At 47.9% G+C, this 12889-nt stretch overlaps 1 protein-coding gene across 4 annotated transcripts in view; it reads left to right on the top strand.

Moving 5' to 3' along the window:
- SPOCK2 (SPARC (osteonectin), cwcv and kazal like domains proteoglycan 2) overlaps positions 1-12889 on the top strand; it is a 60705-nt gene that overhangs the window by 36456 nt on the left and 11360 nt on the right. For 2 of the 4 annotated variants that reach the window (XM_030569129.1, XM_030569128.1), the window contains 6 exons: positions 2867-2981; positions 4101-4215; positions 5154-5288; positions 10021-10239; positions 11886-11948; positions 12541-12678. In XM_030569129.1, coding sequence (XP_030424989.1) covers positions 2867-2981; positions 4101-4215; positions 5154-5288; positions 10021-10239; positions 11886-11948; positions 12541-12678 — 785 coding nt within the window. The remainder of the gene's footprint in view (positions 1-2866; positions 2982-4100; positions 4216-5153; positions 5289-10020; positions 10240-11885; positions 11949-12540; positions 12679-12889) is intronic. The other 2 variants (XM_030569131.1, XM_030569130.1) reach the window with 1 other exon arrangement.

The following is a 12889-nucleotide window of genomic DNA, read 5'->3' on the forward strand; positions in this document are numbered from 1 at the left end:
AATGGGCTTGGGGCAGCGCCACAGACTGGTTATAAATAAAGGTGATCTTGGCACTTAGTGTCTTCAGAGGTGATCTCCCTTTCCCCCAAGATTTGATCTTAAGAACAATGAATGCATGCCTGAAGGGCCCTGGGCGCCATAACAGAAATAGTTACCAACAGCACTTAAAGGCCTTGTCTGCACTGGCGGCAGCATGTAGGGTATGTGTAGCTAAGTGCCACAGCGAAAAGCAGGCTGTGACCACACTGTGATATGTAGCTACATGCCTCAGTGGAAGGCTGTCGCAGGAGGGAGGCAGAGGAGAAAGGCTCTGGCAGCAGGGATCTGCCGGAATCTTTCCCTGATGCCTCCACCCACCAGAGACTTTTCCCGGTCGTGTGGAAAGGCTCTGTCATTGAGACACTACGCTGTTAAACATAGCAGTGTAGACAGGGAAGCACCACTTGTGCGTGTAGTGAGCCATGTAGGATATATACCCCGTGGTTTTTGTGTGTTTTTACTCTCCTCACTAAGCAGTGCCCTACCGCTTACACTACTACTTATGTCTGTGCTAGGGGGTATGCAGTGTGTGTACTCTGCAATAAGTGTAGACATAGCCTAGTAAAATACTGGCATGTTTGTGCTATGTCTGGAAGATCCCCATAGCCAGCAAAGCACATGAAGTGGAATAGAAACCCTACTCCTCCAAACTAAATAGGAAACAAAAAGGTTTTGGGCCTTGCCCGGAATAATGCTTCAGGCATAGGCTGGCAAGCAGGGAGCAAGAGAGTTCCCAGAGTCACATGTCCTATTGTATTAATTGAAATGGAATATATGGGCCCAAAGGTGTTAACATAACCCAGTCACTGTCCAATATTAAATAGTTTTAAACAAGGTTCGGGGTTTGGTACACAAAGACCTCAGCCTGATTGGTTCCATGGCAAACAAACCGTTAAAAATTCTGTTAGCCTTCTATTAAAGACACAAAAAAGAAAGTGAAATAGTTAAAACCTTTGGAATGTAAACATTAAGGCTTTCATTTTAGCAACATTCCTTGTTCCCTTTCTCTGTAGCTGAAGAGATTTTTAGAAGGAAAACCTCTTATTTGACAGTGTTTAGGATTATATGAAAGATGGTAATAACTGTCCTTTTTGGGAAAAGAGAAGTTAATTCAGATGGTCTGGAGCTGTTGTTTCTGTTATTGTTACAATCTGATCCCATTTCCTAGAAGACAAACCAAACCAAACCAAACCAAACTCACACAAAAAGGTAGAAAAAAGACTAGCAAGGATAGAAAATGATGTTTGTGTCACTGGTGTTGACTCTTGCTTGCAACCTCTCTGCTGCAGAAACACAGGCCCAGTACATGGACTTATCAGCCAGTCTGAGACTTGGCAAATTTGTACCAGCATCGGGCTGTTCAGGGCATTACATTTAGCTGCCTCTTTCTGATCACAGGCTGACAGCAATGTTGCAAAATGTACCCTGTTGGCCATTTAAGCCAGACTCTTACAGACAGAAGCAAAACGGAGAGGAATAGGGAAGACAAGAAATATGGTGGGGAAGGAAAAGAACATACACAGGTAGAGGGTGACAAAGTCTAACATCCCAGGTGGTATTTGGAGTTCAGCTGAAGCCAGTGGAAGTGGCGATGTCATCTGGGTCCCTCTGGTCAGGACAATTTTCAGGATTAGGATGAAGAAGGTCTGGGGTCCCAGGAGATGGTGGGGCTGCCAGCCATGATGGTGAAACTCATTCCTTCCCCTCCTCTCTTCATTCAGCCATCCAGCATCACAGTAGCCAGTTTGACACTCCCTCTCCCAAAGTCTCTTTCTGAGGACTCCAAACAGGGAGTGGTGGGCAGGATAGTCCATCCTCATCATTTTGTCCACCAATAAACCTAGGGTGACCAGACAGCAAGTGTGAAAAATTGGGACGGGGGGTAATAGGAGCCTATAGAAGAAAAAGACCCCAAAATCGGGACTGTCCCTATAAAATCAAGACATCTGGTCACCCTAAATAGGCCTAATTTCTTGACTCCAATTTTAGTTCACTGATTTCCGGTCTTCTACTCCTCATTTACCAGTGATAATCTTAACACAGCCCTTGAGTGGTATCAGTAAATCCCTTCCTGTTTAAATTAATGCAGTCTTCCCAGCTCCTTCTTATATCTTTTCTTAAACAATTGTATATAACTAGTCACTGTGACAATTTATGAACTTTCACTCTTTACGGTTGAGCTTTCAATTAGGTAAAGTTGTAGGCCTCGTTATCCCAACAGCCCGCAATGAAGAAAGCCCTCCTCACATCGTACTTTGGGGTGGTGGTTTGTTCCAGTTCCAGCAGTCAGAACTGCATTAACGAGACACTGATTACCACCAGGCCCCTCAGGCAGACTGGCCCTGCCTGAGCCCATTGCCATTGCACCCTATAATGTTGGTGTCTCCCCCATTTGTTTTTATGTGGCCTTTAAGAATCACCTTGTTGTCTCTGCTCTTGTACCAATTGTTCCCTGGGGACTGGAGAGCCACCTCCCACCTGCCTTCCCTTGTGGTCTTGAGACCCAGGTACGACAATCAACTCCAGTATCACTTGGGCTTCAGTTCTAAATAGGTTGCTCCAAAAATCACTTTCATCCTTCCCCTTACAGCGGCCTTCCTCCCTTCCCTCCCCCCAGTTTGACAGGTAGGTGAACAGCTGCCTGCGGGCCTGCAAAGTGAGAACAATTTACCACAGAATAATAAGAATAACGGATTTCTTTGGGGAACCAAGGAGCAAAAGCCTTGAGCAAGTTCTGTTGGGAAGCGAGGAGGTGTGGGTGAACCTGCCTAGCACCTATCCATCTCTCTCTCTCTCTCTCTCTCTCCCCCCTTGTCCCCATGGATAGAATCAAGCAACCTGCCCTGAAACACCATGGAAACAAAGAAAGCTTTTGCAAACCATGTCACATGACCCAGCTTACATCTGTCTGCGGCTCTGATGGACACACTTACAACTCTGTGGTGAGTGGGGCGGACAAGGCTCATATACTGATGAGGAGGGTGGGTGTCAAAGGGGTAGCTCCGGGGAGCAGCTGTGCTTCATGGCTTCCAGTGAAGGGCCAGCTATAGTACCGCAGCTCAGGTCTGCATTAGCATTCACAGCTGTATCTGCGACAGTTCCTTAGCCACGCTCCCTGGGCTTGGTGCTGAGGCACAGAACTGACTGAGGAGTTTGTCTCAGTTGTCCATAAGGGGACTGGGAGGGGTGACGTGAGCTCATGCCGGGTATGTGGTATCACTCGGTGCTGGATTCTGCACGGTGCTGTGGTGGTAACATTAGCAGCGGATATACTGTGCATTGTGTACAGTACACCAAAGCTTTACAGGGCAGCATGGCTCAGTAGTGAATCACAGCTCGTTTGGGAAATCTGTGCTGACCTCGTTTTGTTGCCTGTAGATCTGGTAACTAGAAGATGGGAATCTGTATCAGTTAAGCCTTTATCCTCAGCTTTCAGAGCTGCCAGAAAAGTGCATGTGCTTCCTCACAGATTTCTAAATGGGTATAGTCTATCCCCCCCTCTGCACCCTGATTTAGCAGGGCTGCAAGAAATGCACCTTACACGGGGAGCTCAGTACAAAGAGCCTGAGAGTAGGGATGAAATAACAGAAAGCAAGGTTGATTGGAATGATCTGGCCTATTTGGTTCTGTATAGCCAATATTGCTGATTGGGTAGAAGGTGGTCCCTGCTAAGACCTCTTCTGCTCCTGGACTTAAGCTTGCTTGAAAAGGTTACACAAAAGTAGTTGCAAGGTCAGTGGAATGGATTGACCCTATGCATGAGGTCTTGCTTTTTGGAAAGAGCCCTGGGGAGCGTGGAAACATGAAACTCAGAAGAGCACATTTCTGTTGGGCCCCTTCTTGGTTATGCATATTCTGGAGGTGGTGAGTCGACTCCTTGCTCTCACACCTGGAACCTTTTGGGGCTTTGCACTCAGCTGGGAATATGCTTGTTACCCAGGGGATTGATTGGAGTTTCTTTTGCCATCCAAGAATCAAACATGGTTTGGGTGGTGTGAGCTGCGGAGTACTCAGAGCGGGATCATGCTTATTGCACTGACTCTTCCTGCTCCTTCTCTCAGTGTAAACTGGAGCAGCAAGCCTGCCTAAGCAGCAAGCACCTGGCAGTGAAGTGTGAGGGCCAGTGCCCCTGCCCAACCGAGCATGGCCCCACCTCAACCACAGATGTCAAACAAGGTAAGAGAGAGGCTGCTACCTAGTTTGTTTTATTCCCCATGGATATAAAATATAAGGAAAGTGCATGTCTTGTGATGGGGAGGGGAGGACACAAATAATAATGCAGGTGGAGCTGTCTTGACTCTAAAGGCAGAGCCTGTAATAGGGAGAGGGAGTATAACAGCGACAGAAGGGAGAGCAAGAAGTGAAGGCACAAAGGGAGAAGGAGAAAAGAATGGAAATCAAAGGGGTGGCAAGAGAGAATGAGAGAGGAGAAAAGATGAGCGAACCAGGGACAGTACGGACAGGAGCCCAGTGAGATGGACAATGTTCAACAATATGGAAGTTCCAGCAGACACGTTCAGGCAGCATACTGTTTTCTGGAGGGAACTGTTTGGAAGAGACACCTCTTGGGGGCCTGTCTGACAAACCAGGAGATCAAAGAAGCTTAGTTGTAAGCAGCCCCAATAGAGCTGGAGTTTGTTCATTAACTCTGCGTCAGAGTGATCTCTTATATGGCAGAAGATCTAGACACAACAAAGCATAGAACAGCTGTGGAGAACAGGAGCTAAGAGATAGAAGTCATGCAAGGGCAGGCTGAGTGCCCAGCCCAGAAATCTGGGGAAGGCGTGAGGATGGTGGTGCCAGTGAAGACTGGGAGAGTGCTGGTTGTTGGGAGGCTCACAAGCTGGAGGAGTGCATTAGGGGAGATCTTTTGGGACTGCCTACCCATCTTTCTCCTTTTACTTCTCTCTGCCCTTGTGACTATGACAACAGGCCTCCTCTATCACCATCCCCAGAAATGGTGGGTACATCTGTTTCCATGCTCCCGAAGCCACGTTTGTGCCCCATGCTGGGTGTAACTACCCTAGCTATCCAATCCTGGCATCCATTTTCATCTTCTCAGCCCTTGCCGGCGGCTGGGATGCTTGTTTAATAGTTCGCCATTTAATTTCCAGAGACTTGTACCGGGCAGGACTTAGCAGACCTGGGAGACCGTCTGCGGGACTGGTTCCAGCTCCTACATGAGAACTCCAAGCAGAACAGTTCTGGAAACCCAGGGGCTAATCCAGTGAATGGTACGGAAACTGCAGGTCTGTCATTTGTGGACACGCAAACCCCCCTCCCTCATATGGGAACAAAGGTCTGTAGAGTGATGGAGACTGTGCTCAGGGCAGTCAGGTTTGGTGCAGGCATTTCAGTTTGCTAAGTTCAGTGTCCATTAGTTCCATTCTTCCCGCCTCTGTGGCAGAGTGAGCTGAAATGCAGACCGCGATTAATATGGTCTACAATTTGTCATATTGCGGCACTGCAACTGAACTTTTGCCCCTTATAGCTCACTGCATAGCCACTATCCCACCATATACCTGCTAAGGTCTAGACACCTGTTTCTCTTGCCTCTTGTTGTTGTCAGTAGTTTAATGGTCACACAGGCATATCTTTTATACAGTATCACCCTACCTCAAAAAGAACACAGCCAAAGAAGGAGGGTCCAGAGAAAGGCCATATAAATGATTAGACTTTCCTCCCCATAAGGGGGAAGCACATAGATTGGGATGATTTCCTTTAGAAAAGGGAAATAGAGGCTGTTGTTAGAGGTATATAATAACGAACAGTAAATATGGTATAAAGAAGGTGAATCAGGTGCTACTATTTATTCATGTGTTTAGCTACTTATATGGCCCCCATTCATGCACTATCTGAGCACCTCAGTCTGTGATATATTTCTCCTCACAACGCTGCTATGAAGTAGGTGAGTGCTATTAACCCTGTTTCACAGATGGGGATTGAGGCACAGAAAGGCTAAATGACTTGCCCATGGCCACACAGGAAGTCTGTGACACAACTGGAAGTTGAACCCCACTCTCAGACTAGACCCATAGCCCTGGCACAGCCTTTCCCTCCACTGGCCTGTCCTTACTTTTTGACCTTTCTCATAATTCAGGAACAAGGGGGCTTTCAATTAAATGAAAAGGCAACAAATCTAAAACTGATAAAAATACATCCTTTTTTACACAACACCTAGTTAATCTGTGGAACTCACTGCCACAATGTATTTTGAAGAGAAGAACTTAGTAGGGCTCAAACAAGGAATAGACACTGGGCTATGTAATCAGAATTTCCTCCGTGGTTTCATTAGCCAGGATAAAAATATATAAGGGACATTAATCATCCTGCTTTAGGGCATAAACCAGTCACTCCTGGGCATGCTTGCACTTGGCTTTTTTGCCCCAAATCTCCCACCTTTGTTTCCACCAGTCCAGCTCTCCTGGTTATAGTGACAGCGGGAGTGCTAGTGACAGTGGGACTCCAGGCAGCCCCCAGTGTTTGAAGCATTCCATGGTCTAACCTTGCTTCTAACACATTTATGTGGCCCAGTGCTTCAATGTCTGTGTCTGCCAGAAACTTGTCTATGCCAGTGCTGCCAATAGTGGAACCGCATCAGGGCCACAGCCACAGTGGGTGAATTCCCTGATGCTGTCAGTGGTGACATGGGGCCAGGTTCCTAGCTGGTGTAAATCAGTGTAGTACCCTTGACTTCAACAGAGCTATTCCAATTTACATCAGCTATGGGGCTGGGCCAAGACTTGGGTATTGGATCTCCATTCCTTTATTCCTAAATCAGGCCTAATGCCAATAATGCAGTGTTTCCTCCCCAAAGGGAGCATAGATTATTGGACTGGGAGAGCAAAATTACCAGTGGCTTGGCACATGAATTCTGGAGTGTGCTTGCTGACATGTCTAAAAGGCTTTCAGGTGGGCTGTGGGAGTCCTATGCTGCAAGACGCATTCACTGACGACAGTGTTCCGAATTTCCAGTGGATCGTTCCATTCAGGCCAGCTGTCTGACATGCCATGTATGTCCATCAGCATGAGATGTGTTTGACATGTTGGGTACCTTTTTCACAACCTATGCCCTTAATCTAGATCAGCCGAGCTCAAATGAGACCTACTGATGTCATGTGCATTTTGGTGAGGGGCCTACATGAGAGAGGCAGGCAGGGCTTGTGGTACATGTCATTGTCCTGGGGGCAGATGGGGAAACAAGGCACAGTAAAGTGCATTCACAGTGCTGCTTTCCCTGACATCAGCCTCATAGCTGATAGCTCAGAGGCCACAGATGTGTTGTGCTAAAATGGGAGATTGCAGGCTACTGATGAAACCCACAGGGCTGAGAAGTATCCAGCAGGGAGTGTTGGGTGAGTGAGTTCCAGTGCAAGATGCATGGAGGGGTGTGTGTGTGTGTGTGTGTGTGTGTGTGTGTCTTGATTCTCCACTGTGCCCATTCTCTGCTCAGGTACAGTGGAGAGGGAGTCTATCAGGGAGCCAATTGCAGGTCCTTAATTTTCAGTTGCTTGGCACCAGAATTATTTAAAGCTGCAGGGGGTAGGATCCCTCAGGGACCTTCCACCTATGGCGAACTGGGCAAAACAGACCCAAACTCCTCTACTCCCCTTCCCCACCTGACACACTTCTCCTTCCCCTTACACTGAGGGAGAGGTTTCCAGTGCAAGAGACACGGTGGAGCTGACTGCTCTAGCTTTATTCTAGTGGAGAGTCCCCCTACACACATCCAGGGGGAATCTCTAGCTGTTTTACATTCACTTTGCACCGCACAGTGAACTTGGTGGCCAGAGAATCTGTCTCATAATCTCGGGGAGAGAACGTTGTCCCAGGATAAGGTCAATGTGGTATATAAATACCAAGATGAAGCTGGTTCATTTTCAGACAAGACCCGTACCTTGGTGTTGGACAACCTTGGGCTGTGACCTTATGAGACCTCCTGCTGTAAGCAGGGTTGGATCAGGACTGAATTTGGCAGGGAAAACTCCAAAGAACATCTCGGTGCTACAGGAAGTGGGGCTGATATCCTTCCTTTTGAGTCAGTGCAGGACCAATGTTCTAGCATGGGGCTAGTTGGAAATTGGGTTCCTTGTGTTGCTGTTTTTAAGATCTCAAAGCAGGCGCCTGACCACATGTGGTTATTAAAGATCCTTTTTGTAAGAATAGGCATGTCATCCCAGGAGTTCCAGTCAGGTTCCAGCCTGGATAATTTCATTCTGCCTACCTGAACTCCCTCTAGTTTCAGTGGGAAACTGAAATTCTAGGCTGAACTGCTGTGTAGTACTGCTGTGCTTTGCTAAACAGCTCCCATATTCCACTCTGGAAGCAGCCACATCTCGGCAGTGAATGAAATGATAATATAAATCTCCTGTGATGATGTTCTATTGGAGCAGCAAAGAATCCTGTGGCATCCTATAGACTAACAGACGTTTTGGAGCATGAACTTTCGTGGGTGAATACCCACTTCGTCAGATGCATGGCTCTATTGAAATGTCTTTATGATTCCAGTGAAGGGTGGCAATCAGACCATTTTATTTTGGTGCAGTGGAGTAAATCTTACTGCGTGTGCCATTATTAACCTGCTGCATTCTGCTTGGCTTTGAGACTATTCCAGTGGTATGTTATGGCCAATCCGAGGACCTACTATGCAGGTAAAAAGATGATAGTTTTTAATGCATACAGAGCTTTTCTGAGTGGCTGAAAGATCCACTGAGTAACTTTTAGGATTGACTAAAGGTTGGCCATGCAGAAACCTGGCTGGTTGGGGTTGTAGCCATTATTGTTAGATACGCACTGGTCAGGCAGAATAATGAGAGAGGTCTCTGCATGGCCCATCAGCTCTGCCAATTGCTGTGAGCACAAGCAAAGCAAACGCTTCAGTGTGCCTATTAAAACGGAGTACCTCCCTGGTCCCAAAGCACATGTGGAGTGTGAAGTGAGCTCAGTCAGGAGGAATCTGGTTAGTTTAAATGTCAGTGAACAAAAATCTCTGAGCTGATTGCTCCTTGGGGGGAACTAATTTGATGAAATCAGCAGTAGGAACTGTGTTTGAGGCAGACATTTCTCTGCCACCCCTTCCCGTGAGTTTTCCTCCCTCAACTCTGATAATCAGAACCATGGGCCATGTTTGTTTTCTCCAGCTGCTAGGAAGTCCATCCAGAGCCAAACTGGCAGCTGCTTTGTACCCTCTGTGAACAGGGAAAGGGAAGCAGCGTTTGAAGAGTGTTGCCCAGAGACACAGCCTCTATGCTGTGCAGATCTGTGCGTAGCTGGCAGGGATTACAGTTCACAACAGTGCAGGACTCTTCGGGTGAAGCACTCAGACTCTGCAGAGCTCAGCTTTTATGCCCTGTGATCCTCCCTGTAGCTCTTCCTGACCTCCTTCACCCTGTATAAATGTGTCCTGCAGCAGTTCCATTCCATTCCAATGTCATGGTCCCTTAGGCCACATCAGTGTCATGGCCTCATGTCAGGGCACTGTCACAAGGTCAGGGTATTTCATCAGCCCTCAAAAGGAAGCATTCATGACAAAATTGGTCTGATCTCTGAAAATAAAGGGTGCGTAGCAGCCTGTTTGCCCCAGTCTGGCACCTCATGCCAGCACACCATTCACTCTGACACAGAAAGGACACAGCAAGGCGGTGCTGTTCTTGGGTGAGAAGCAGCAGAAGCACTTCAGCTGATAAAGCCTAAATGATTTTGCAGACACTCTGACAAGGAAACCCTCTATCCCAGGACAGTCCCCAGTCTTCATTTTTCTCCTTTTTATTTTCTGTCCTGAATCCTGTGGTTACGCACACAATTCAGCCGGTGAGTTTGACCATTGCTAATAATCCATCCTTCCAGGAGACACTGCCATCTGACAGTACCTGTGTGCATGGTGGTGGTGTGGGTGAGGGGATAAAGGCACTTTTGATTTGACTCTCACTCCTCTATCTCTGCTGTTCTCTCTCTTTCTCCATTCCCTCCGTTTGCTCACAGTGCTGGACAAGAGCCTGGTGGCCAGTTGCAAGGATTCCATTGGCTGGATGTTTTCCAAGCTGGACACAAACAATGACCTTTTCCTGGACCAGACAGAGCTCGCAGCTATCAACCTAGACAAGTATGAGATTTGCATCCGGCCCTTCTTCAACTCCTGTGACACCTATAAGGATGGCCACGTCTCCACTGCCGAATGGTGCTTCTGCTTCTGGAGAGAAAGTGCGTTGTCACCAGGTTTCCTTTAGCGAGAGCACTGTTTTGTATGGGCTTGTCAGTCAGCAATTCTATATGGCTATTCAAGAGTCAGTAACCTCACAAAATGTCTGCCCGCTTCTGTAAAGCCCCAGCTGGTTTGACTTTCTTAAGAAATCAGATTACAGAAGCTCTCTCCTACTGTGTCCTATTCCAGCAGCTAAGGTCACCTGGACTGCCTCTGCTGTCAGGTCCCAGGACAGAAATCTCTAGGGCAGAGGTGGCCAACCTGAGCCGGAGAAGGAACCAGAATTTACCAATGTACATTGCCAAAGAGCCACAGTAATACCTCACCAGCCCTTCATCAGCTCCCCTCCCCTCCTCTCCCAGCGCCTCCCACCCACTGGCAGCCCTGCCAATCAGCGCCTCTCCCTCCCTCCCGATCTGCTGTTCTGTGGCGTGCAGGAGGCTCTGGGGGTGAAGGGGGAGGAATAAGGGCATCGCAGGCTCAGGGGAAGGAGCAGGAAGGGGTGGAGTGGGGGCAGGACCTGTGGCAGAGCCAGGAGTTGAGCAGTGAGCTCCCCCTGGCACATTAGAAAGTTGGCGCCTGTAGCTCCAGCCCCGGAGTCGGTGCCTATGCAAGGAGCAGCATATTAACTTCTGAAGAGCCACAGCTTGGCCGCCCCTGTTCTAGGGTATTTTCAGAAAAGGCTCCTACCTTTTGTACTGAGTTCCTCTGACAGTTCACCTGAGCCAGGCTTTGGTCACATTCAGGGCCTAAAGTAAGGCACATCTGTTCAGACAGGCTATTAACTGAATTTCAGGATGGCAGCGTGGAGTGATTCACAGGCACTGATGGTAGATATTGCTCTAGCCCAGGGGTTCTCAAACTGGGGGTCGGGACCCCTCAGGGAGTTGCTAGGTTATTACATGGTGTGGGGGGGGTCATGAGCTGTCAACCTCCACCCCAATTGCTTTGCTGCCAGCATTTATAATGATGTTAAATATATTTAAGTGTTTTTAATTTATTAGGGGGATCGCACTCAGAGACTTGCTGTGTGACAGGGGTCACCAGTAAAAAAGTTTGAGAGCCACTGCTCTAGCATTTGTCTTTTGACCACTTTCTGGTCAAAAAGCAGCGAGGCAGCCAGATGCCAGACAAGGGGCTGTGGTAATATATATACTGCTATAAATAGATATAAAGGGTAATAAAGAGCAGAATGTACTTAGAAAACAGTCACCTTACCTAACATTTCCATTGATGTCCAGTATGAGGACAGCCCCGCATTATACAATGAACTGGGTGAGGCACTGATGATGAATGGGAAGATCTTGACAGAACAGCCACTTCTTCAGACTGTGTCATTCTAACAGAGTGAGACCGTGAGGAAGTTAACTAAGAACCTGCCTCTGTCCAAGGCTCTAGATTCCACAGGCTGGGGGTGGGGAGGGGCTCCCTGATTAGCACATAAAGGAAGCTGGGAGGCTGGGGTTGAGTGAGGAGACAGCTTGAGCAAACCTGGTTCTTCTGACCAGTTGAAGGCGATTCTCATCTTTCGTTCACCACCAGTCCCCTGGCCATCTCTGGAGGAGGAGTCCTCCCTAAATAGAAACAGGCATGCGTGCTGAGATGCCCACTTAGCTCTAAGAGGTGTTTCTTTTGGGTATTACAGAGCCCCCCTGTCTTGTGGAGCTGGAAAGGATCCAGATCCAAGAAGCAGCAAAAAAGAAACCTGGTGAGTCATGAGCCATGCAAACTTCCCAGTAACTATGGATGGGATGGACTTCTCTCCCCTTGTAGCAGGATCTAGTCCTGGCACAGCTTCTGGCCCCTGGGCTTGGCATTGCTAACAATGTTGGGTTAATCATGGTTGTGAAGTTCTCTCGCCCTTCACATTCCTTCTGAGCAGAGTTGATATCAGCCTCAGCCCCTTCACCTCCCTGTAGTTGAGATATTACCCACCTCAGAATACTAGTATATTTCTCATTGTGATGCTTTCGATGTTACTCTGAGTTACTGTTGGACTCATCTGAGACCTTGTTATAAGTTGTATGCAGCTGTGACATTCTTGCTTCGTGAGCTCTTCCCCTGAACTTCTGATAAATGCACTCTGTGACCTGCCCCTTTGTGCATGCTCCTGGTATTTCACCTTCTTGTGAGGCAGCGTCCACTGCAGGTTGCTGGATTTCTGAGACGTTTGTTCAGTAACGCCTTTTAGAACAGCTGAGTCCATCTCCATGTTTCAAATGCAGCAGTAGCTGTTATACTGTATATTTCCTGTTCTCACACTGGGCCCAATTTTGGAGACTCCTGTCATTTTTCCCCAGGTATTTTCATTCCAAGCTGTGATGAGGATGGATACTACAGGAAGATGCAGTGTGACCAGAGCAGTGGGGAGTGCTGGTGTGTTGACCAGCTTGGCATGGAGCTGACAGGAACACGGATACGTGGAAACCCGGACTGTGGTAAGGACACGGGAGGGAGGAGAGGGAAGTATTCATGTCCATCTGACTTGACAATGAATGAGCATTGCATCACAGAGGAGTAGCTTTGGCTGCGCTGTTGCTTCAAGAAGAGGCAAGTGACTATCACTGGAGCCATGTAGAGCAAGTACGCCTGCAAAGCCTGCACCCAAAGGGCCACCAGTGCTTATGCCTTAATGTTAAGAACTCAGGA

Source organism: Gopherus evgoodei, chromosome 7, assembly GCF_007399415.2.
Source record: "Gopherus evgoodei ecotype Sinaloan lineage chromosome 7, rGopEvg1_v1.p, whole genome shotgun sequence".
NCBI lineage: Eukaryota > Metazoa > Chordata > Testudines > Testudinidae > Gopherus > Gopherus evgoodei.